Source organism: Clarias gariepinus, chromosome 22 (assembly GCF_024256425.1).
Source record: "Clarias gariepinus isolate MV-2021 ecotype Netherlands chromosome 22, CGAR_prim_01v2, whole genome shotgun sequence".
Lineage (NCBI taxonomy): Eukaryota > Metazoa > Chordata > Actinopteri > Siluriformes > Clariidae > Clarias > Clarias gariepinus.
The window spans coordinates 14,648,505-14,675,710 of record NC_071121.1 but is presented as its reverse complement, the minus strand read 5'-3'; the positions used below and the strand labels follow the sequence as shown (position 1 = coordinate 14,675,710).

General features: G+C 38.0%; 1 protein-coding gene across 1 annotated transcript in view; it reads left to right on the top strand.

The window, feature by feature from the left end:
- The window catches only part of plagl2 (pleiomorphic adenoma gene-like 2), a 43,066-nt gene extending 15,860 nt beyond the window's left edge, over nt 1-27,206 (top strand). The window contains exons 2-4 of the mRNA XM_053483397.1: nt 18,960-19,065; nt 19,179-19,600; nt 20,228-27,206. Coding sequence (XP_053339372.1) covers nt 19,305-19,600; nt 20,228-21,686 — 1,755 coding nt within the window. The 5' untranslated portion in view covers nt 18,960-19,065; nt 19,179-19,304 and the 3' untranslated portion in view covers nt 21,687-27,206. The remainder of the gene's footprint in view (nt 1-18,959; nt 19,066-19,178; nt 19,601-20,227) is intronic.

Here is a 27,206-nt window from a genome sequence, read left to right as displayed (position 1 = left end):
TCATTACGTGGCTGGATACTTTCCGAGCAGACCTTGTATATACACATATGTGTTTGTGTGTGTGTGTGTGTGTGTGTGTGTGTGTACTGTGCGTAAGTCTTATCTATATCTTATCTTATCTAACCATATTATCTTTAGTACAAATTTTGTTATACGTTTTTATCATGTCTGCATTATTATGTACAAAACCTGTGAAGAAAGCAGGATATTACATTACAGGCCGGCTTTCAGATGGAAACAAAATACCTAATGTAGGCTGCTGGGTTTTGCATGAAAAAAAAAGGGGCAAGTGTGACAAAGTTACCAGACGAACTCTGGTATATTCTCTAGCGGTCTGTAAAACCTTTCAGCTGTTTTACTTATACAGCTGCATGAATCTGTAACTAATACTGCTGATTATTTTTGAGCAAAGAGTTTCACCAAAGAGTTTTTACACTAAATATTAACTGTGTATCTTTTACTCTTTAATGTTCTTTATAGACGTTTCTTTTAGATAAAAATGTTTTCAAATGTATCTTTATTTATGGCATTTTTTTTGTATGTGCCTAAGATGTTTGCACAAAACTGTAAATAAAACAGTTGGGAGGTTTTACTGAGTGTGCTGGAGAATATACCTGAGTTCTTCTCGTAACTTTGTCACACTTGCTCTTTTCTATTTTCGTTTTTTTTTCCATCTGAAAAAAAGATCTGTAATGTTAACACACACACACACACACACATGATGTAATTAGCTCTCATAAAGACTGATATATATATATATATATATATATATATATATATATATATATATATACACACACAGTATATAATTTTTTTTACATTAATTTGAAATCACATTATGTGTCAATATATATATATATAAATTTTTTTTTTTTTTTTTATCATACAGTCATACCCAGCACCGTACTTTACACCACTAAATGCTGATATATGTTCGCCTTTAGTTTGTCATCCTGTCTGTATCTATATATGTTTCAGGGCTAAAATAAGTATATAATACATTTGACAAATTTGATGAATAAAAAAGCACACAAATAAATACATTAATAGAAAATGAAACATTATCAAATATTAAATAATAAGATTCAATATTAAAATGACTGATAATTTGACTACTAATGTTAAAACTGTTGAACTGGAAATATGGCACAAAATCAAGATGGTTGACAAAGGACCCAGCGCTTGGGGTATTAGTAATGCTTTGTATTATTGATGAACAGAATATGTGTGTAGCTGATGATTGACATGATGTACTATAACACATGCTAAACTCTATGACCTGATTAAACTCCCCCACTAGGCTGTTTAAGCTAACATGCTGTCATTTATTTATATTGAATCTTAGCAATGCTAGCTAGTGTGCTGGAACAGTAACAGAAACTCAGATTGCATAAATGTTTATAGGAGCAATTGTAATCATATCAGCAATTTTTGCATCATACAGTGTGGTTGATCTTGGTTTTCAGTGATGCCTACGTCACCACTAGTCATCTCCCCTTTCAGAACAACCACAGACACTGTTTCCTCTTCAGGCTGGTTCACTCAGGCAAGTTGAGATGATACAAGCTAATTTATGTGTAAACTATACTGAAATACTGATATATACCATCATATAGAAGGTAGTCACTAATTAAGGTTGAAAGTAACCATTACTCTCAGATAAGTGAAAATGTGAATTGATGTTTTAATTATCTAACTATATAAATAAAAGAAAGGTTTTGTCTGTACATTGATCAGTTCTCGCTCTTTTAATGATATATTTACATTACATGTATCAAAGGACCCGAAACCAGTCTCAGAAAAAAATGATGTCTGTATGTCTGTATGTCTGTCCAGCTGATTTTGTTACAGCATCACTCAAAACTGACTGTATTGAATTTAATGAAACTTTGCCAGTCCTTTGGTATTTGCCTGAAGTTAAATCTCTGCCATTATTGAAATCAAAATGTTGGGTAGAAGGGATGTTATGAGCCGTTTTGTGCCAGATTCCATCACAGCATCTATCACTTTTTTTTCGACGTATATAGCACTTTTTGTTTTCCCTTGAGGGGTGCATACACGCATCACTCAACAGAACCATTCTGCACGATAGTTTACTGTGTAAAGACAGAGTATGTGGAAGACACAAAAAAGAATGTAATGCACCTACAAGCAGCCACAATCGACAAAAAAGCACGACACAGCATGGCTTACTCAAGAAACAAAGCAAAGAAGACAATGAAAACTGAATGAACAGATTAATGTATGATGGTTTAAAACCATACTTTGGTATTTGCCTGAAGTTAAACCTGCACCACAGATGAAATCAAAAGGTTGAGTAGATCTGAAGTTAGGAGCAATTATAAGCCAGATTATGTACCGCAAGTTTTGACAGCGTACTGCACATGCGTCAAACTGCAGGCGCGTCTTAAATTGAATTTCATGAAACTTTGACAGCACTTAGATCTCTGCTAAAGTTTAAACTGCACCATAAGTGAAATCAAAATGCTAAATAAAAGTGACGTTCTGAACAGTTATGTGGCAAATTTAATAATCTACTTAAAAAAAAAAAGCCTGTAATAAACTACTTGCCCAATGTAAACAAACACCTGCACTAATAGATAATAATTAAAAGAGCTAAATGGGTATTACTGGTATTTTTTTTTAAAGGTATTAGTTCATATTTTCCCTGCTGAAATAAGAGCGCTGGAGTGGTATAAGTGAATTTTAACTCGCTGGAGTCAGACGTTTTCAGACAAAACGTAGTCTTTATCCAATCTCCTTTTATGATTTCACTTTCCTATTACAGAACAGGGAGTGTATATGGCTGACAGTGAAAGAAATACAACTTGGCATGAACAAGGAATGAGGTACTCAACCTTACAAAACATTTTTTTTCTCTTTGTATTAATAAGTTCAGAAAGACAGACAGATGTGTACGTGAGCCTGAAATAATAATATCACTGATTACATATAAGCTGATCAACTTATTTTTAGCTTTGATCTTTTAACTCTTTCTACAAACTCTTCTCCCGTCAACGAAGGGCACTTAAACTAGTTAGAAAGATATCAGCATGAGTGAATATAAAGGTATTAACATTTTCCCTAATTCATCATTTTGCTCAGACTTGTTTCATCATTTGGTTTGGGTAATTTTGGTGACACTCACTCCTCAAATACTTGAAAAAGAAAATAATCAACAGCTGCAACTCTATAGGGGTAACTAGTGTTGATGGAGTCATGTGAATGTGAAGAATGTGAACTTATTTTAAGTAGTTTAAGTTTAAAGTTGTGTTTTGCTGGCTTTATTACGTGCAGTACCCATTTTAAAGTCACTTCTGATTTCTGCATTTCGTTAATTGCTTTGCTTGCCAAGTATTTTAGTATTATTTTATTCATGACTTATGAGGTGTTCCTTCCTTCCTTTCTGCCCTGATTCCTTCCTGTCTTCCTTCCTGTCTTCCTTCCTTCCTTCCTTCCCTCATGCATTCCTCGACAGTAACTGCTTTATCCCGGGACAGAGTAAAGCCGAATCTGGAGCCTATTTCAGGCACTAGTACGTCCTCAGTGGGATGCCAAGCCTTTACACAGCAGCACACACACATTCACACTCTTATTCAAACCCAGGGGCAATTTAGTATAGCCATGCAGACACCTAGAGATCATGCAAACCTCGACACAGGCTGTAACCCGAGCTCAGGTCCGGTCCGATCCGAAGATGAAGCTCCGATCCCCCAACACTACATTTCATTCACCACGATGCCGCTGTTTCCTGTCTGTGTTACTGATCTATTTGCGTGCTTGAGCTTGTGAGATTATTATAGCAGTTTACAAGAATTTTAACTCAACGTGAGAAAAAAAGTGCCAGAAGTTCAACAAGTGCGACATTCTTGTTAAACCTATTTTTTTTTATTTACATCAGCTAGATGGCAGTGCTCATCTCATTCAGGATTAGTTAGACTCTGTGTGTGTGTGTGTGTGAGCAAGAGAGAGAGAGAATATACAGACATATCCTAAATCAGTACAAACAAGTGTGTGTGTGTGTGTGTGTGTGTGTGTGTGTGTGTGTGGGCATGCACACGTGTGGTGCGGTTCACCTGGCAATTAAAACAGTCTGTTAACTACTTCACCCATCATCTGAAAGCTGAACCTTAGCAACTAGCAACCCCCCAGTACACACACACACACACACACACACACACACACACAGTAGATACTAGCTATAGATACTTTCGCCTCATTTAAAGTCACTTATTCACTTTCTGGTTGCCTTTACACACTTCTGTAATCACACATTATATTGAATCTACTAAATTCACATGAACACAGAGCACTAGTATCTGTATGTGTGTGTGTGTGAGCGCAAGAGCTGGAGGACCACCCTGGGTTACTTAGCCCATTGAGCGGCCTGAGTGTGTTTTTATCTCTGGAGACTGAGAGAATAGAGGGGGAGAGAGGCAAAGCGCTCCAAAGGCGTTAATGAATAACTGCTCTGCTACAGGGGCTTTTTCCCCCCACAGTCCTCAGGGAGTAACGCACATACGATCACACACACACACACACACACACACACACAGAAATTCATGCATTCGCTCATACTCAGACATGCATAAAACACTTTGTTTCCTTCTATAGTATTTGTTGGATATATAAACATGAGATGTGTGTGTGTGTGTGTGTCGAATGAGTATACCCCTCGTTTGTGTGTAAGCTGGATAGTGGTGAGCAGTAGTGTGTAGCTGATCCCTATCTGACATCAGAGATGCTAGCAGTAGCCGGGGCATTGCTTTTGGGAGAGGCAGTATAACATTATACTATGGCGAGTCACATAATCGGCCTCTTCTGATCAGTAACTCAATATGCCACGACAGCGATGATACAATGCCCCACTTATGTTTGCGCATGGATGATACAGCCCCTAGACCATACATGACTTATTTGCTCTTTGTTGACTTTGTCTGGGTTTCTTACTCAGAAATAGTCAACAAAATATGACCGGGCCCACCTGACAACACATACGCACCCGTGCACATGCGAACGCTCACGTACTACGCCGAAAAGAAACCCGAAGAACGCGTCAGGTTTTCACTGCCTCCTTATGCAGGAATGTTATTTTTCCAACTCTTGACCCTACTTCAGGAACAGGTATGGACAGACAGAAGCAGGAGGTGCGAGTCTTCCACACTGACACCAAACACCCGAATATGAAGGAGAGGGAATCGATTGACCCGAGGGAGGCAGGGTCTGTCGAAACATGTCCGATTTCTTTTTTTATAAACAAAAGGGTCATTTCAACAATGTTAGTTGTTTTAGGCCGTGCTGACGATGCTGAACCCAGTGTGTGTGTGTGTTGTGTGAAAGGGAGAAATAAATGTGCAGAAAGACAGCAGACAGATGGAGAGACCAGAGTTTCTTGTGAGGCAAATTCAACTTGATTTAGAGGAACTTTAACTTTTTTGACTGAGTGTGAGAGTCCATTGCATAATGAAGAAGAAACTGGTGGCTATTCCGTAGGCGTTTTTTAGTCACCTTCAGTAAAACATTGCTATTCTGATGCATGAAGTGTTGAGGATAATATCCTATGGCCTTTCAGAGTGCAGATCTTAACCCAGTCGAAGATCTCTGGAAATTTATACTGACATGCTTGACAGCGTCCTCCACAATTTATCAAACCGCTGAGGGATGTATTTCGGAGAAATGATGTTCATCTGCCCTATGACCTATTTTGGATGCATCACATTTTCAATTTTGTCAAAAAATCATTGAAAAATACCTCATCTTCCTGATTCTTTAACAGAACTGAGAAAGATTTAATCCTAAGCAGTGTTAAAGCACTTTATTGAAAACTATCCTAGTTGGTCCACAAGTTGTCACAGATAGCATGCATTTCTTACTACAAATTTCTATTGCTGGGGAAGTTGTTTTAAGGGGTAACAGGGAAATCCAGGTGTCAAAATGAGGCTTAGGCTTTCTTACTACATTACCAAAAGAAGGATGTTGGCTGGGTTTTCCAAGATCTCCTCGTGAACAAATTCACACAGAGTAATAAACTTGGAATTAAAATCAAGCTTATAGAACCAGAAATCTGAAATAACGCAAAACCAAATAACTGAAAATGTGACTTAATACCTTCATGACATGACATAACACTTATGGTAGTTTAGAAAAACTCATCACAGTGCTGTTGCTGAACTTAAACAAAAAGCCAAATAAAACTGAAAAATCGGATTATAAACTGATTTGTGTCTTTCTTAGTGTTGCAGGTATTATATGAAAGTTTTTTTTCTCATTATAAATAGTGTTCCACATTAAATCGTACAAAAACATTTAATCACAATATGGACCTGTGTAATTATTTCGTCACAAAACCCTGGAATTTATCACAATAAATTTGGTATAAATTTAGTGATTTATGGAGTTTTTTATAAATTAGGTATTAATATTTATGAAAATAAATATGAATAAATTGATAAATATTGACAAACATCTTTGTTCTCTTAATGAGATCATTTGTACATTGATTTGGTGTTAGCCTAGTTAAACTACAATTGAATACAAAATGGTATATTCAATAGTCCCAGTTGTAGTTTAAATCCCTGTAACACTATATAACTGTATAACCCAATAACTGTAACACTGTATCCAAATAATCGCAATGTGATTTTTAATATAGCTTTATTAATGTTTAAATGAATTGTCAAAGTATTAATATCACTTTAATATTTAATCTTTTTTTTTTTAGTTTTGCTTGCTGACAATATATCAGCAAAATTCAGGGATATTTACCAGAACTAAATAATTAATACTATACTGTATAAAACATTTGGTACATTACAAAAGTATGGTTTTAAACGATCTAAATGAAATTCTTCATTATTATTATTATTAACTTCTGTATTTTAAATATAATATCTAAAATTATTTTTTAAGACATTACAGATAAGAAGACCTGCATAACTCGGTTATCAAGTATATACAAACAGCTTTAGGCTTATAGCTAACTTTAGAATAAAAATAAAACAAATAATCAGTCTTTTAATATTGACAAAAAATTTTTTAGATGTTATATTTTTCTGATTTTTTGTTTGTTTGTTTTTTGTTATATCATATCAAAATAATTCCACATTTTCAGATTGAAAAAATACACAGTGCCTGACCCTAAAATTTTAAATTTTAATAAGCGAATACTTAAGAGCATTTGATTGGTTAATTAGCACAGTGATTCATTTCTTTTAGGTGGCAGCAATTCTTTTAACCCAAACTGATGCAGTGTGCAAGCCAAGAAAACAACTGAAAAAGTACTGGAATTGGGTTGCGTTGTAAAAACTCAACAGTTAAAATCACAGCTATGTTTACTAGCGAAAGTAATTTTAAAGATCTCACAATGTGACAAGAACTTAAGGAATTGATAGCAAAACTTGATTTTTCTAGAGACGTAAAGATTGGACTTGTGAATGAGTCTATCCTATACCTAAGTGATGTCAGAGTAAGATGGAAATCTGGGCTTGCTTTAACTGTCAAGCCTAGTCTAAGCAACGTTATGTGGCAATACAATTAAGTCAGCTGACTACCTGAATGTACTGAATGACCAGGTTATCACATCAATCGATTTTTGCTTCCCTGATGGAATGAACTGGTCACCACACATCCCTAACCTTAACCTAACTGAATGTGTTTGGGATCTCCTGGAGAACTGTGGTGGTTCAACTCTCATGGGGTCCCGACACTACTGTAATGGATAATGAAAACAAGGGTCTTAACTTAAACGAAATCCACCCACTAAGTGTTTAAAAACTGTCTGTCTACACCACAGGGTATATGATAAATGTACGAAATTATTTTGTAGCATGATCTTTAGACTAAAATGGCTATTAGTCTAATATAGAGTTATATTCTTAACAGCAGTAGGCTGCATTATTTTTTGTGTCTTTATAAGTTTGCCGTATGATGTTGTTGTTATTCTTTCGGCTGCTCCTGTCCAGCGGTCTGCCCACAACTTGGCACAACTTGGGTTTTACGCCAGATGCCCTTCCTGACGCAACCCTCCCATTTTATCCAGCCTTGGGACTGCCACTGCATCCACTGGCTGGGGATTGGGCATTGGGTGGGCATCGAACCCAGGCTTTCCTCAACAGGAACGGCTAGGTTTTAGGTCCCGCCTGCTCATTCATGCAGTTATCCATTCACCAATATATGTATCATGAAATGTATCAGTTCTCTGTTAAAAGCTAACTTTAAAATGGGAAAAGGGCTTTGCAGTGCATGGTTGTTGGTGCCAGATTGTCTGGATTAAGTATTTCAGAAACCTCTCTTGGATTTCTACACACAACTGTCTCTAAAATACTTTGCGAGTATTGATGAGAGAGGTCGGTGGAGAATGGCTAGACTGGTTCCAATTGACAGGAAGGTTATGGTAACTGGTATTGCCGCTCTTTACAAAAAAGTTGAAGATAAAAGCATTTCAGAACACACAACACAGTAAACATTGAAGCAGATGGACTACACAGGCAGATGACCACATCAGATTCCATCTTTACCAAGAACAGAAATCTGGGGCACCGACCCACAGAAACTGGAAAGTTTGGGAAAATGTAACCTGGTCTGATGACTCTCAAGTTTAGCTGTGAAAGATGATGGTAAGGTCAGAACTTCATGTCAACAGGCTGCTGCTGATGGTGTAATAGTGTGGGAAACGCTTCCTTGGCCCACAGTGTGTCTTTAATAGCAATTTAGCATCGTTTTGAATCTATCTGAATATTGTTGTTGTCTTTTTTTATTCCTTAATGACCACAGTTTACTCAGTTTGTAATAGCTACTTCAGCGCAATAATGCACCAAGTCATAAAGCTCAAGTCATCTCAAACACATGACAATGAGTTCACTGTACTTCTGTAACAGTCTGTCCAGATGTGGACGAATGGGGGATTCACAGACTGATTGTGCAGCTGACAGATCTGCGGCAGACATATGATGCAATAACATCATCATGGATCACAATGTGAAAGAAATGTTTCCGACATGTTGTAGGACACATGTCATGATAAACCAATGCTTTTCTTAAAGCTAAGGGGGTTTCTCTTAGGCGTTAGTGTGGTGCTCCTAATCAAGTGGCTGCTAAGTGTATGTAATATAAGTTAATATAAAACCATGAAGATTAAAACCATCTAGGTTTAAGGTCCCGCTTGTGCAGTTGGGGCAGTTCTGGCCTATCGGGATATGACATCCACCAGATTTTTGGGGTGTGCTAGGAGTGGATCCTTTGAGTGCTGTGGTTTATAGCAGGGACTTGTTTGTGTGGCACATTCCATGGATGCTTGAATGGATTGGGATCTGGGAAATTCAGAGGCTTCAACAACCTTGAACTCCTCTTTGCCTGTTGGGCTCAATGCATGGCAGGCTGTGATGCACTGGGTGTTTTGATACCTTTCTATCAGGGCCAGCATTTACTTTTTTCGGCAATTTGTGCGGCATTGGCTTTTCTGTGGGATCGGTCCCTGCAAATGTAGATGAGCCTTGATTGCCCATGATCATGTCACTGATTTATTGGTATATAATTAATAGTCAGTGTTTTTCAGTTGATCTAGTTGTAGTGTAAGTGTTATGGCCGACTGGTTTATAATATGCACCATATAATATTCTAAAGGAATTACAAATGTGCCTACTAGACAAATTACATGTTGGCTGCTAATAGAGTCAAAAAGTCACTATTAGTATGAAAAACAGCCCCACACGATATTACTTCACTTACTACCATTGCAGTAGTTTTGTTCAGGAAAAACAAGGACACATCTGGCATGACATAATACCAAATACTGAAGTCATGCATGAAGTCATCTGTACATCTCAATTCAAGTCTTTTTCCCAATTATTTCAAAACTACTTTAACAAATTTGACAGTCATACATAGTTAATATTTTTGGATTTATCGCTTACAAAATGTCAGATTATTTTGCGCCATGTGTTAATGCAACATGCTGCAAGGTCAGTTTAGTCCGATGAAATATTGCTGATAAAGTTCACGGCTTAACGATCAAATTGTGTAAAAGAGGGCAGACTTGGCTGCCAAAAAGGGAGGGATGAATGAGAAAAGGTGATGAAAAGGAGGTTTATAAATAGAAACAAGAGGGGAGAAAGACAGAGAATGAAAGAGAGGGAGTTGGCAGGTTGCCAGATGGCACGGTGCCGCAGCTCCAGAGTTCCATGTCATAGACAGCACTTGCAGCCAGAAGGGGTTCCCCCAACTCACCTCTGCACTGCCACACACACACACACACACACATGCGCATACACACACAGATTTACAGTACTGCACAAAATCCACAAAATCCCACAAAAGCAAACAAGTACTTACAGAGTTACACATAAACACACATGCAGACTGGAGAAACATAGATTCCAATTTCTTCTTACGTGCGTATGAGAGCTTGGCTGCTGCCGTCATCCTCAAAGTGCCCAGGCTGACGCTCAGACATCATTAAGGCAATATGTTTTTAGACAAAATGCGTGCTATGTTTATGTGCACAATGAAAGTTTACAGCTCCACATGCATTTTATTGCCGAAAATATGCTAGTGGATTGGATTACAAAATATATCTAATCTGATTAGATATTTGTATGATTATGTTTGCCTGTAATGCCGGCGTTACACTTTTACGATTTTCAGCCTGAATTTTGGTGCAAAACTAATTGCACCCTTCTGTGGTTGTTGGATTCAGATCGCCAGTGTTGGAAGACATAATGTGACATGCTGGCCGACAGATCATTTACTGCTATCGTGATCAAAGATGCTCAAGTTCTTTCAGTGCCACATTTTTTTATTAGATATATTGCCACAGGGTTTGTATTCAAACCAGCGGTGGGCTGACGCCACAGGATCATGCAGTAATGGCAAACATGGAATATAAATAAAGAACAGTTTGTGTCGCTATGTTTCATTTAGAAATATACTTTGTTGTTTATTTCGACTTTTCCCTCTCTTCCCCCTTCCCAGGCGCACTCAGAAAACCTAGCAAGCATGCTCGTCACGTCTAACGAGTAAACAAATTCCTTCTGCAAAAAACAAAAAAAAAAGCCTGAAAGTTTTACTTCACAGGTGCATGGCTGGCTTTCCGACTGCCTCAAGATGAACTTGTGTTTTTAGTCGTAAATTATAATAGGGGAAGTCCCAGGGATATCGACAGCGCATCTGGCAACAGACTCATACAAAAACACACACATGCACACAGCTTTTCCTGTTGTACTGGACTAAGTAATGGGTCTTATAGAAACTGTTGAGACACTTGGTCGAGCTGCTCTTGCTTGACTAAACTTCTCTGGTTTCCTCTTCCATTGTTAGCCGACACACAGGGGAAACCACCTCCAACTGACCTGTGTTTGTGGAAAATGTTAATTCTCTCTTTTTTAATTAGTCCTTTCATTTTCTAAATGGTTTTTCTTTTGTTAAAATACAGAAAAAAAAACATTATTCATGATATAGGTATAAGAGGAACAAGATTAATCTTTGATATATATGAATTTGTCATCATATGATGTACACAGATAAGCCATGACATTAAAACCAGTGACATGTGATGGGGATAACATTGATCATCATGTTACAATGGGTTTCAGCAAGGGTTGGGATTTATTAGGAAGCGAGTGAACAGCTAGTTCTCAAAGTTAATATTTTGAAACAAGGAAAAATGGGCAAGCTTAAGGACCTGAGGACACAGGCCAAATTGTGATGGCTAGACCCTGTCATCTGTAAATAAAAAAAAACGTCAACTCTCGTTCCCAGTATGCAGCGGTTAGTACCTACCAAAAGTGATCCAAGAACGCAAAAACGGTGAACTGGCTACACGGTCATGGGCAGCTAAGGCTCACTGACGTGCATGTAAAGCAAAATTTAAATGATCACAGATTTCAGGGCACACAGGCTGAGGTTGCATGGCCGTGTGTTTCAGTGTTCCATGTTAAAAGCATCCACAGTGGGCATGTGAGCGTCAGAACTGAACCAGGGAGCGAAAGACACGAAATGTTTGGTCTGTGTCTCCAGCTTACCTGAGGAAGAGATGATGCACTATGGGAAGAAGGCAAGTGAGAATATTCAGCTGGGAAACCTTGGGCCATGGAAATTATGTGGATGCTATTTCGACAAGTAGCACATACCTAAACATGAAACATGGTTGCAGACCAACTACGCACATTCATAGCAACAATATTCCTTAATGGCATCACAGGTATGGTTTGAGGAGGAAGATAAAAACATACAAGGTGCTGACCTGGCATCCAAGTTCCCCAAATCAATCAGATTAAACATCTGTGGGATTAACAGAGCAAGATAATAATTATTATCATCATTATTAGTAGTAGTAGTAGTAGTAAATTTGCTTAATAAAGCACTTTGTTTTTTTGACACTCTTAAAAAAGTAAGCAAGTTGTTGGCTGACTTTGGACAATGCATGTGTTTTGTCCTTACACAGCTGGTGGTGGGACTCCGCATAGTAGCGAAGTGCATCACAAGCAGAACTTAAAGAGTTTATTTTCCAAAGTGTACCTCTGATGCGTCTGCATTAAGCAGGAAAGGTAAAATAAAACTGCAAGAGAAAAGGAAAGGAATGCCCTTACAGAGTGAACTGATTTCTTTGTTTGTTTTGTTGTAATGAAGTCCGGGTTTCCATAGCATCTGTATACTCTTCCTAATTTAATCACAGCCAAGCATGCACATAGCATTAAAATAAAATAAAATAAATAACAGGGATGGTTTCGGATCATGACCTGAACCTTTCACGGGTCTCTTCTGCATGAATTTTGTCTAAAGGTCGGTGTTTGGTTGGTTTCTGCTTGTCAGTATTAGCGGATGTTGACATTAAGCAGTGAGAGATAATGATCAGTAAAAGAGTAGTAAGCCACTACATCCTGAATTGAAAAACATTTCGACTGAACCCTGATTAATGCTTCGGTGTCGAAGTATACGATGCAGGTCTCTCATAACCAAGCGCTCACTCTAACAGCGTAGCCTGACGCCAAGCTCTCCTGAAAAGTACCTACACGTCGCAGTGACGCAGGCTGCAAAGACACGGTCCACCCGGTATTATCGTGTTTCCGGCTACTTCTTCATCTACGCTTTCACTTTTGAGTCAAGTTGAGTTGACTTGAATGTTGGACTGACCGTCTCCGTCGACGCCTCTCTCGTTTCTGCGTTTCAGTAATTTCATCTATTAATTTCCAAATCCAAAGATCAGCTCAGTTTTATTCACCGTTATTTGTAGCACGCACACACCACAAAAAAACTAAAATATAAAACACTCACTAGAGCGTGGCAAAGAGACTCGACACACATGTATAAATGCTCACAGTGTAGGCTGCACGTAGACGTGATGCAGAAGAATTAATCAGGTTAAAAGTTCAATTTTTTTGTTAGATGCTTTGAACTTTACACCTCACATGCATGGAGGATGATTAGTAGGTTAGTCCTGAAGAGTATTTTTGTTACCTTTTGCATTCTTTTCTAGTTCTTAAATGTTATTATCAATAAAAATTTATGATAAATGACACTCAAATTTCTGATCAATAATTGAAATTTATCATAAATCAAGCCATATCCGTACAAGTATACTACACATATCTATCCAATCATCTTGTATTATCATCTCTTTAATAAACAGTAGGTAGGTCAAATCATATTAAGGCAGGTATATAAAATCTTTATATAAAATATAAAACATATGAAATAATATTTAGGTATAGGGATAGCATTTATTAGCTACATTAATATGTATTATGCCCATGGGATGTAAAGTAAAAGATGTGTGTGTCCGTGTGCAGCAACCTGACAACAGCTGCTGTAACATAAGCTCAAATGACTTGTCGTACCGAGCGCCGTTGTTCTTGTCATTGTTTAAAGCAGAATTTCGGTTTTAAACGCTGCTTTTGATACTGGAAGAATACATAAACATGCCACAACACTTAACCTTCTGGGTCGGAACAACATGTAACCAATATACCTGGATTGCATTGTTTAAGTACTTTCGCCCTGTATCTCAGGAGGAGTGAATCAACTTTCACAAAGTGTGAAAGAACAGTGGATACAAAAATGTCACTGTGCGTCCAGGGTTACAAGCGGCGTGTTGGCAGCCAGGCCTATTAAGGGATGTGAGGATTTGGCATGGCGAACACTGTGTGTGTGTGTGTGTGTGCGGGTGTGTGTGCGGGTCGGGGGCTTTCCACCGTTCACTATTCTCACTGAGGTCCAAACAGATATTCATAGAGAAAATGAAACTTGTCCATTATTGCACAAACACTGGAGTAATGGGTTTGGTGCCCACCCCCTCCTGCCGCGTACCTGCCCCTTTAACTTTTCATCTGTCCGTCAGTGCTTGTCACTGTGTTCAGCAAGCCATGACTCTTCATCCTCCTCCCTGGTATAGGAATGTATCCCATATGAGTAGGAGCTCCTCCCTCTCCTCATTTTTCCCATTCTTTTATTTTTCACCACTCCTTTCTTATCTTTCCCTTTCTCCTCATTATCCATTTGGTTGCACTCACGTCTTCTGGTTCTCACCCTCATGGTCTCATGCGGTATGACAATAACAGCAGGTGGCTATTTTGAGCTTTGTTTTTTTCTAATTGAAAGACATTGCGAGTCTTGTGATCAGCTCTTCCTCCACACAGACCTGCTTTCAGTCCCGATGTGTCACTTGATGCCCCCCCCCCCCCCCCCCTTTTTTTAAAAGCTGTAATCGTAGCAATTTATACACAGGTTTAACCCAGATACGGAAAGTGATTATGTTTCCCTGGGTGAAGTTAAACAGTGCACTTCTGCTAACTGTGTCACATGTTTGGTCGCAAACTCAGGCGGTGTTTTCATCTGTTTTGCATGTTGGTGTACACCACATGAAGCTTGATCCACCATGTCACTCAGGACTATTTCTGTCCACTGGTCCCTCCTACCTGAGGAAGGTGGACTCACTGACCTTAGTGGGCTACTTTTACTGGAGGACACGAGACCTAATTTGCATTCTCAGCCCTGATTGGAGCTTCATCAGTATTGTTTTGATATACTGATGGGTTGTTGACCTTTATAAGGATATTAGTGCCTTGCAAAAAAAAGAAAAAGAAAAGAAATAAATGACACACATTGCATGCTGAGAATATGCTGGTTGTACTATTATAGTAACCACCCACGACTTAAACACAGCAGGTCCAGAGCTGTGGGTGTGTTCCCTTATATGATATGGGGTTGAAAGTGCACCTCTTTTTCCATTTAAGGGGATTTTTTTAGTTTTGGGGGAAAAAGGAAGAAGAAAATTAATGCTTAACCTTGAAATCCAGCTCAGAATTGTATTATTTTATTCTTTTTTAATAGACCCACCATCCACATAGTTAGGAGCACCTCTAAACTTATCTATTTAGCCAATAATGTGGTAGCAGTGCAATGCATACCATCATGTAGATATACTCCAAGAGCATTTATGTAATGTTCATATCAAACATCAGAATTAGGATGAAGTATGGTGTCTGTAACTGGTGCATGATTATTGAAACTACATGGGCTGTTTGAGATTTTTAAATACTGAGTCCGCTTAAATGGTGTCTTGAGCACAGTACAGTGTACATAGCGACATATTGAATCAGATATTGAAGCCAGATGTATCTGAGCATGGAAGTAGATCACTGTTTAAACGCAATGTCATCAGTGTTATCAGTCTTTCTACGAAATCTCTGTGTGTATGCTAATCTCACGCCAATCTCATCCTTTCTCTTTCACAAAGCCGTAGCTGATATGCAAAGTAGGAAGGTGCGCGACAGCATTGCTCTTGACATTTTCCCCAGTAGGCTGCAATATATGGACAAAAATATTACAATGTGAACTTATTGTTGCTCACAAACCAAGTACTGTAGGGGCATACTGCTACTTGCTGTATCGATGAGTGTGAATACGCAAGCGAACCCGAGGACGGAGAACAAAAAACAATGTGTACGCTGGCCAGCAGAGGAATGGGGAGGGAACAGTCATTTCTGGGCACGGTACAAATCAATCGTGCCTAATGTGGAAATGGGAGAATATAGTAACTCAAGTAATCTTGTTTTACAACCATAAGGAGCAGAAAAGCATGCATAAAACATAGAACCTTGTGGTGAGTGTCCTACAATAGCAGTCTGTCAGCCAAGAACAAGAATCCAAGGCTATCATAGATAGCAATACATATTCAAACACTGGACGTGAATATCAACTAAAACTCTGGATCTTTATGATTTTTTTGCATTGTGCTTCTGAAACATCATTGGCTGATTTAGATAACTGCATAAATGTGCAGGTGGTCCAAATAAAGTGGATGATATATGAGCATATATTATATTATATTATATTGATTGAAGAACATTAAAGAATAAAACTTATTGTTTCCTGCCCTTTTTGTGATCCCGAACGACAACGCTTATATCACAATGTGAACTTATTGTTGCTCATTGGAATTAAGAAACAAACCAATGTCATATAACTCTAAAACTCTACCTTATTATAGTCTACAATTTTCTTACCAACATACACACAATATATCAAGAATATCTGAGGTTTTACGAATTACACTAAACAGTCAGGAAAATTGTTACGGAGCTCATTTAAATATTGCTGTCTTTTTATACCTTGTATATACAATGTTTATGATGGTTACATTTGCTGTTTATTATCTTGCTTAGATTTTTTAAAAGGCATTTAAATTACAGCATGTTGTTAACTTTCGAAGTTTATCTTTATCTACGATTGTGAGTCATTGTGGATAAATGGGTTTAATCACATTTTAAGGACCGTCTGTGCAGTTATTTTGGAGCAGATTTAAATGGCGGATGTCTTGCAGTGTAGTGCGTGTTAAACGTGAGTGCATGAGGCTGACCTTTGACCTCCAGACTAAAGGAATGTGGAAACTCTTTAATCTCCAAACAAAATGTCAGATGCACTTCTGCAATCGGTGTGCAACTTCCAGATCCCTGCCCTAAGGGATCGTCTGCATCTATATATAAGTATTTCCTTAATACCGAATTAAAAGGAAAAGGTGAAAATTTTATATTAAATGGTTAATATGGCCTTTTTCCAACTTTTTTTCCACCCCAGTGGTTGTATTTAAAAATAGGCAGGAAATGTAGGTTTTATTTTCAAAGCTTTCCTAGGATTGATTTGATCATTTTTATCACACAGTGAACTTAGGCAGAGAATATAAACTTCTGTCAATGTGCATATTTCTGTGTAAGTGTTTGGCAGGTTGTTGATGCGGGAATGAAGTAGATACTGAAAGCATCATGAATTGGTTGTTTCTCTATGTTTATGTTGGCATGTGTGTGGAATGCATGTGATGATAAAGAACAGTAATGTTTCATCGACTGAAATGCAAATATATAAAAACTGAAAAAGAAATGTAAAAAAAATCTATTTAAAATGACATTAATGGCAACAAAAAAAGTACTGCGATACATAATTGATTAAATTTCCCCATCTCTAATACCTGCATATGTAAATGACTTTTTAGTCATGAATTAGTGCAAAATACTTTGAGTTTTAGTATTTTGCACTCATCCATTTAATCAGTCTTTGCAGTTTGAGATTTTGTGACTCCTAACTCACCACTGTACTTATGATGCCTTATAGCAGAGTATGTATGAGGAACAATTTCAAACAAGTTTTTAAAATTTTTTTTATTTAAGTTTTAATATTTTTGATATTTATAAACACAGAATTTTATACACACACTGCCTTGCAAATAAAAAGTTGCCATTTCAGAAGGTTCAAATTATTTGCCTGCATCAAGCAAAAAACAAGATTTGAAATTTTTGGAATTGGGTTAAGAACCCTCCAGAACATAAAATAAAACCACTTAAACGCATGGTGAATATGCATCATAAAAACCCTACAAGAAAAACTACAGCTATGTTCAATAGTAAAGGTAAGAGTGATGGTTACATTGGGGTAAGAAGGCAAACTCATAAAGTGATGCACCATCATGCATAGAGCCCACACAGTCTTAGAGTATGCAACATTTTGTTACCCAGCCTGCGTTTGTGTGTGTGTATATATATATAGGCCTGGGTTCGATTCCCAACCAGTGCACAAACCTCAGCCACTGGATGCAGTGCAGTGCCGAATGACATGGGAGGGTTGCGTCAGAAAGTGTCAGTTGCGGCGTCAGTTGCATCGTAAAACCTGTGCGAGACATGTACTATATGTGCGGAGCGAATGGACCTCTGTGGCGACTCGAAAGATGCAAGCCGAAAGATTAACAAGAACAACAACAACAACACAGATTCTATTGTCTAAGTAACTGGCAACGAAAATGAGTACCCCCCAAGTGAACATGTCGAAACTGTGTAGAGTTTCGACATGTTCACTTGGGGGGTACTCATTTTCGTTGCCAGTTACTAAGTGTCAATATTTTGTGTGAGCATCTAACAGAGTTATCTAACATGGCCTTAATCCTCCCGGGGATGGAATTTACCAGAGCTGCACATGTTGTTGCTGGGATCCTCTTATAATGATATCATAGAGCTGCTGGATGTTAGACACTTGGTGCTTCGCCACCTTGCGCTTAAGGACAGCCCACAGGTGCTCAGTAGAGTTCAGGTCTGGAGACAAACCTGGCCACTTTATCACCTTCAGCATCACCTTAGCAAGGCAGTTGTCATCTTGGCGATGTGTTTGGAGTCGTTATCATGTTGGAAAACTGCTGTTTGGCCCAGGAAGGTTGCTATTAATCTGACAAACACATGAATATGATGAATGTGAATTTGCATGCTTAAATAATGTACAGCTGTTACTTACTTACTTTTGTTGCCAGCTATTTTGACAATAATTTAAATTCAAATTTTATTTGTCACATACACAGTCATACACAGTACCAGTAATGGCTGTATGTTGAGTTTTTTTTAGAGTATATATACTGTCATACAAAGCTGCAATGGTAATATGGATTGTTTGCACTAATGTTTTCCTATGATTTCATTTTCCTGCAGAACAATCAAAATGAGCAGTACTTATATCTACTGGACCCCGCCCATGTCAGTTGGGACTGGGTGAGAGCGAGTGACAGATTGTTTTTTTTCTGGAAGTTCCGGAAGGGTAAGTGATAAAATTGTTAAATGTAAGACAACCAAAAAGTTAAAATAAATGAGATATTTATGTGCTTCATTATGCGAAAGGAGATTGAGCTACTTGAATATTATCTTTTGTAGATTTTTTCAAAGAAGAGACTGCATAATACCTACATAGTAGCCACAAACCAGGCAGGAATTCAACAGAGCCTGGAAGGTAGGGCAGCCACGGCCGGGGTTCAATGGCAACGGCACCATAGGGCTGCCATGGCAGCAGCTGCCGCTGATGCCCCACACCACATAACCACACTGACGCCGGAGGACGAGGATCGACGAGCTGCCCCCAAACTGTTTGGAGGTCCAGCTCAAGTGAGGACGGAGAGTGAGAAAGAGAGGGAGACAGAGAAGGAGGAAGGCGGCAACGAGTGTTTGGTGTGTGGCACCATCTTCAGCTCACAGGATAAGCTTCAAATCCACGCATTTAGTCATACAGGAGAGAAACCGTTCCACTGTTCCCAGCCCCATTGCCACAAGGCCTTCAGTTCCAAATATAAGCTCTACAGGTAGGTCAGTTTAAAAACTATCATCTTATATATCATATATAATAAGTCCCTCTACACACAGAGCATAGTACACATTTCATGAGCCTATATGATACATTTTGATAGTAACTTATGTCATTGTTGTACAGTTCACTGTTTATGGATGTAGTACCAGACAAAATGTGGATGACCCTACTTTTTTTACATTGTGGAACAGTACAGAAGACTTCAAAATTATGAAATAAGACAAAAGAAATTATGATTTAAACATTTTTTTTATTTTTTAAACAAATATATTTTAGATTCCTCACTGTAACCACAGTTTACCTTGATAACCGTTTTCCACACTATTGGAAAGCAACAAGTGCTCAACATATATGGGATCTCTGTTGAAAACCATTCCAGATGACTACCTCATGAAGTTGGTTAAGATAATGCCAAGATTGTGCAAAGCTGTCAAAATAATAAGTAGCAAAAATAAAGAAAAAACATTAAATGAGTAGGGTGCTCACACTTTTGACTGGTACTGTACTACATGAAAAATCGCAACTGCTTGTGGAAGCTCATAATAACTGTCCCAGACCACAATTGTATAATATTTTAAATCAAAGTTACTCAGCATACTTAAACAAGTTTTTTACCCCGTAGGCATATGGCCACACACTCCCCACAGAAAACTCACCAGTGCTCATTTTGTGAAAAGATGTTCCACCGTAAAGATCATTTAAAGAATCACCTGCAGACCCATGACCCCAACAAAGAAGCTTTTAAGTGCGAGGAGTGTGGCAAGCATTATAACACAAAGCTAGGCTACAAGCGCCATGTGGCCATGCACTCTGCGACAGCAGGAGACCTGACCTGCAAGGTATGTTTGCAGAGCTACGAGAGCACACCTGCCCTCTTGGATCATCTGAAGAGCCATTCCGGCAAGTCTTCAGGTGCCACCAAGGAGAAGAAACACCCTTGCGATCACTGTGACCGTCGCTTCTACACTCGTAAAGATGTCCGCCGACACATGGTAGTGCACACAGGTCGCAAAGATTTCCTGTGCCAGTACTGTGCCCAGCGCTTCGGAAGAAAGGACCACCTCACACGACATGTAAAGAAGAGCCATTCACAGGAGCTACTGAAGATCAAGACAGAACCCCCAGATATGCTTGCTCTGCTTGGTTCTGGCTCTCCAACTTGTGCTGTGAAGGAAGAGCTCAGTCCTATGATGTGTAGCATGGGCCCCAACAAGGACTCCATGATGAGCAAACCTTTCCGCAGTGGCACCCCCTTCTCTATGGGCATGTACAACCCACACCACCTACAGGCCATGTCCGGCCCGGGAATGGGCCACCATCACTCCTTGGTTCCTGGGACACTGTCTGCTGCTATGGGTATGGGCTGCTCAATGGAGCCGCCTACAGCCTTACACCACCATCACCCACATCATCACCACCATCCACATCATCCCTCCCCTCCGCCTCCACCACACCAACAACAAACTCCACTGCAACCTCAACCCCAGCAGCAGCATTCCCAACCTCCCAAGTATCAGCTTGGATCTACCTCATACTTGCTGGATAAGCCCCTAAAGGTGGAGATGGAGAGTTATCTGATGGATCTGCAGAGTGGCTTGCCAGTCCCACCTCCACCTTCAGGTGACCCCCATTCAGCTGCCTCACCTAATAAAGATGGTCTGGAGCCACCACCCGGCTTAACAGATGAGCTGTGTGGGGATCCCCTTCTATCTAAAAGCCCTGCCGTCATTGCTGAATCTCTGTGTGCTGCTAACATGGACTTCTCCCATTTACTGGGCTTCTTTCCGCTAAACCTGCCTCCCTATAGCACTCCCATGAGTTCGGGGGGCCTGGTGATGGGCTACTCCACCTCCACTGCCTCTTCTTCTTCCTCATCATCGTCAGCATCTTCACATGCTGCCGAGTCTCATGCTGCCACAGCAACAGCCTCAGTGCCTCTTACCTCTTTGCAACCTCAACCTCAAGAGCAACCAGGCTCCAGTGGAGGTCTTGGTCTCGGGTCCCTGCATTCACTCCCGCCGGTGTTTAGCTCCAGCCTTAGCACAACTACCTTGCCTCGCTTCCATCAGGCCTTTCAATGAGGCTCCCACCCCACCCTTCCCTGCCACAGGCTGAGACAACAAAGGTGGTGCAGAAAATGGGAGCTTTACAGCTCCCTCTAGGGGTGGGAGAATAAAACACTTGAACACATAGAAGCCTTAATTGAAGCGCACAAATGCTTTTCAGTGAGCCTGGAGAAAACCATTTATTTTCTAAAAGGAAGTAAAGTACAGGAAATAAGAATACCGTGGAGCTTTTATTTAGGCTTTTCTATCTATATTTTAGTTTTTAAAAAATCCCCCAGCCCTTTGCTTACCAATTCTTAAATAGGAGGCAGCATCATTAGGCCTTTAAGGCATGGTACCGCATACTTTATTAAGTAATAATATGTGTTTGAGAAAGGCAAAGGATAAGGTATAAAAAGTATAAAAATATCTTTAAAGACTCTAAAAGAATAGTTTGAAGTTATTATAATTGTTTTTGCTTTTACAAATACGAGACTTACTTTGTGTTGTCTCTATTTTATTAAAGTTAGGCATCATTTAATCACCCTTAAACTAAAACTGCCTTGGCAGGCAGGAGAGGAAAATTAGTGGAGGAATGAAGTTGTGATGTTGCAAAAAAAAAAAAAAAAAAAAACAACAACCAACAACAGCCAAAATGCAAATTCATTATTTTTTTCTACATAAAATATATTATTTCCAGTTGTTCAGACCCTTTCCCCCCAGTATATTACATACCTTAACATTTTCAAAACACTTTCATTTAAATAAGCTGCCCCATATAAATGCACATGGCTCTTCTAAAAGGTATTTATTGGAAGTACACAGTAGATTGTGTGCAGGCGTTATGTAAGCAAGTTATACAGTCAAAGGAAGAAGGCAAAAAGACAGCAAATAAAACTGCACATTTTTACGATCCTGCTTTTATACACTGAGCATTCAGGATTAAAGACAGATAATGAATATTGTAAAAACCGTACAGGTTTGTTTGTCAAAGGAAGCACTTTGTTTACAGTTTAAAGGCACTTGACCATTTTGGGTTCCAATGGTGACCCGCTGACCCTCAGTTCCCTTCTTCCTGACCCAGTTTATCTTTTTCTTCCTAGCCAAGCTTCTGACACACCATATATCCACACAAGTATATTTCAAATATTCTCCAGTATTTAAATAATTAAGTTGCTTCATAATGGTTTCCTTCTTCCTTCCAGCACTAATTTTTAATATCTCCATGGCAAAAGTTTTATTACCTCCAGTTCCTGCCCACTTTATTATAATGTGTATGTTAGAAAACACAAAGATTTTAGGCAGGGTTATAGAGTTAATAGTTAAATGGTAATAATCACCCTGACATATGTGAATAGAAAAGAAATGAGAGGATAGAGGGGAAAAAATCTACAAGAGTATTTTTGCAGTGTACGAAATACCACATCAAAAATAAATATATAATTGCTTTTATTTTTTAGTAAAAAGTACTTTAGATAGATGTATTAAAATTGCTGATGAAATTTTTTACAAAAAAAAAAAAATTTAGGTTTACATAATATTGTAACCTTGATCAAAAAATGGATGAAGTAATTGCTTTTCATTATAGTCTTCCCTGTACTATTTGTTCTATTTTTTTTTCCTTTTTTGTATGCTGGTCGAAGGATAATATTTTGACCCATGTGTAATAGGCTATTAGTAGAATAATCAAGTAGATTAAAGAGTAGTTAATTCTTTAGTGTTGCTTTAAGAGGCCCGTAATGTGACCCAAGTTCAAAAGAATCAGAATTATTACTTTTCCTAGCAAATGTTTTCATCCTGTGATCCCTAGAAAATTGTAATTTTATCAATTTAATTCCCAGGACAGCATAGCAAAACCATAAATCAATGCACTACAAAATGAGGTGCTAACAAAAAAAAAGAAATTAAAAAAACACCACATAACTTGGTTTATCAATGACAATTTTAGACGTATTTAGTTGAAAATGGATTTCCCTAAAATGATGTTAATAATGGTGCTGTTTTTTCCATCAAGTTATTGTAGAAATCCATGTCAAATATAAGGGCCATTCAAGTCAAACCTGGACTTTTTTCGTGAATGAAGGCGTAAACAAGAATAACATTTACAAAAGACTTCAAGCACAGTATGATGACGGGACTCTTAGCCTCAGGAAAACATTTGAATGGTGCAAACATTTTAAAGAAGGCTGTACGTCCGTCCCACTGCAGTCGTTCCCATAAACATTCAGCGAGTGGAACGCCTCATCCATGAAAACCGGGAAATAACTTGCCACCAACTTGAGGAAGAGATGCATTTACTGTATGCACTGTATACACAATCACATTACAGGAACTTGGCTAGGAGTTACTGCCTTATCTCCCATACAGTCCTGACTTTGCTCCAAGTGATTTTCCACATGTTTGGTGTATTAAAGGAGTCCCTGGGAGGCCAGTGTTTCAGCCGTAAAGCAGGCAGTCCAATCATGTTTTTGGCGTACTAAGGAAACTTTCTCCCTTGATGGTATCCAAGCACTAGTGAAATGCTGGGTTAAGTGCATTAGTGTAGCAGGGGATTATTTAAAGAAACAAAAGTAGTTTGTAGTTCAAAGGTAGTTTCTCATAACGGTCTTCTGTTATTCTGCACAATCAACAGTCCCGGTTTGACTTGATCACCCTCGTAAAAGTTTAGACTTTACATTTTGCCCATCCTTAGTAGTAAATGTATAACATTCAAGTTAATGATAAAATTGTTTAAATGTGAGGCCACCTCCTAAAATGAATTTTAAAAAGTTATGATGCTGCTTTAGTGCTATGGTTGGCAACAGTCCATAGACCACTTCTGCAGAAACCCTTCTGCAGAGACCTTTAAACTGAATGCGTGAACTGTTTGTCCATTTCTGTTCTCCTTTTACAGCTTCTTCTTTCATTCAAATGAACATTTTATCAAAGGGTCTGAAGAAAGACAAATACCCAGAACAAATAAGTCTCCAGACTGGTCTTTGACATTCAAAGCTTGGGACAGTTGATTGGGATATTGCCTAGTCGTTTGTTGTCATATATTATTTTCTGTTTGTTGAAACAGGACCTCAAAACAACACAACACATCACCTCATTTTAATTTTATTATACTTTTCTTTTCATACCAAAAACCTGGGGAGAAGAAACATCCTTTTTTTTTTTTGCACAATTGCTGATGTAAGGACGATTATTGAGATAATATTTTGCATATACTTTTAAGAACGATATGCAAAGTTTTTTCCTTCATATTCCACCATATTTACAATTGGATTGTGTAAGATTTTGCTTCAAATTTAAAGATGTGTTCGGCTTATACACTCACTGGCTAAAATACGGCACACACTATAATATTTTATTTGGCTGCTTTTAGGATAACAATTCCTGATGTGGTGGCCAATTTACGTGTTAAATTAAAATCTCAATCTCCCACAACCACTCATTATTTGTATTGCCAGGAAACAGTACCAGATTCTGCAAGGAGAGGTGTCAAGTGGCACACTTTGTAATCTATAGTGCATTTCATGACGGACAGCAAATTAAGATTCTACCCATGTCATGCACATTTCAAACCAAAAAAAAAAAAAAAAAGAAATCATGACTTTACAATACCATTTTGTGTGTATTATTTTAAATACAAAAAAAAAAAAAGAAATCTTTCTATAAGATAAGCCGGATACATTTAAAACAATGTTTAGTTTTTTTTTAGCATTTATTTTCCATTGGATCATATTTTGGTGAGGGGGGAAAACATTTATTTGACAGGCTTCTTGAAATGTAAAGGTGTTTAAATTTAAAAGTCCAAAATGTCACATTAATATGTTGGAAGAGTATTAAAGGTAACAATTCTAAAGTGGTCTAAAACTGCATAAGCAGTATAAGTCATAGCAAAAATGCAAAGCTATGCCTTTTTAAGCGCAAAGAAAGAAGGAAAGAAAATGATTATTTTCAACAAAACATGAGAGAAATCTTCAACAAGAAGCTATTGGCAACTTAAGGGTTTGTCCTCCCCAGGTTTTCTTTGAGCTGATCTGAATTCTAGCACTTTTAAACCTTTAAGAAGAGTATTTTTTCATGAAATTTCAGCCTTATATGTTTTTTTTTTTTTGTATTTGATCGTGTACATGTATGTGCCATTAGTTCAATGTGTAGAATTTATTAATCTATATGTAATTTTGCCTCCTCTTTCAAAGGAGTAACAGTATTTTTTGATAGACTTTCACTAATACTTGCTGCATTTTGCCCCAGCTCTTCTTCCTTTGTGCGTTTTAGGACTTAAGAAACAGACGTGCTCTTGCTTAGCTTATCTTTCAAACCCTTGTAAAAGTCTAACATTAAAACTTGCTATTTCTGCAAACAATCAACAAAAAGAGTTGAGGGGAAAAAAAAAGAACAACAAAACAGTTCCTGCCATGATTTTTTGAATTTTCCATGAATTTATTAACTAAATATTAGAGCTGACAGGTTAAACTTTTTACTGGTTTGAGTAAACCCCCTTCAGTTTTTTTTGGTTTAGATTAATATAATAAGCACAAAAAAGACTTGAGCTCAGATGTCAGAGGGATTTACAATTTCTGGCAGTATTTGTATTTCATTGTCAGTTGTACTCTAGGTTAAGAGGAGGCTTGAAAAGGTGGGGGGGAAAATCCTGTCTAATATCACACACTGAGAACTTTTAGCCAAAATCAAAGTGGACATATTAATATGCCCATAATCATAATTCTATAGGGCAAGCACCAGTATGACAAAGTTGTGGTTAAAAAAAAAAAAAAAAAAAAAGGCAAGGAAGTCATGTTTTCGTCATCTTTGTTGGTTTGCAAAATCGATTGGAAGAGAGGGAAAAAAAAAATTCAATTCTGTTGTGTTAAATGGAAAGTATGCCTGATGTCTAATTTGATCCCCTTTCTAGAATCATGTATCCTGACTTTCTTTATGATTATTTTAAAAAGTAAGTCCTTTATCTCCATTGCACCTATTCAGGATGCACTTAACAATTCCCCCAATTTGTGTAGGTGTCTAAGCTATTAAAAGAAAAGTATTAAAATATCATTGATCCAAGGAGGGGGGAAAAGGCTAATTCTTTAAGGGAAAGAAAAGCTTTGCTTTTTTGAAGAGAAAATGTGCTCTCTGTGGGGAAAAAAAACTTAATTGTAGTTGCATTTATTTTAGCTTATTGTAAGTCTTGCATTCCAAGCTCTTTATGTATCGTGCTTAGCAACATAGTCCTTTTATTTTTAGTACTTGCTTATTACTGCCACCCCTGGGGAAAAAAAAGTGAAAGAACAAAAATGGGACATTTTCATTCATGCATACCTTATTTCATATAGCATGGGATTTATCAGCGACAGGGAAAATTGTAAAAAGTATATGACAACCAGTCCAGTTTGTATCATCTACAATCAGTTGCTGCAATGTAAAGAAACAGATATGTATATTGGTTGATCCAAAGAGATAACATTACAACAAAACCTATTTACTTATTGTACAGAGCATTGTACCTTTTGACTTGTAATGTATGATGTTAAAATCATTAAAAAGACAAACCCACGGTTTTATACCTTT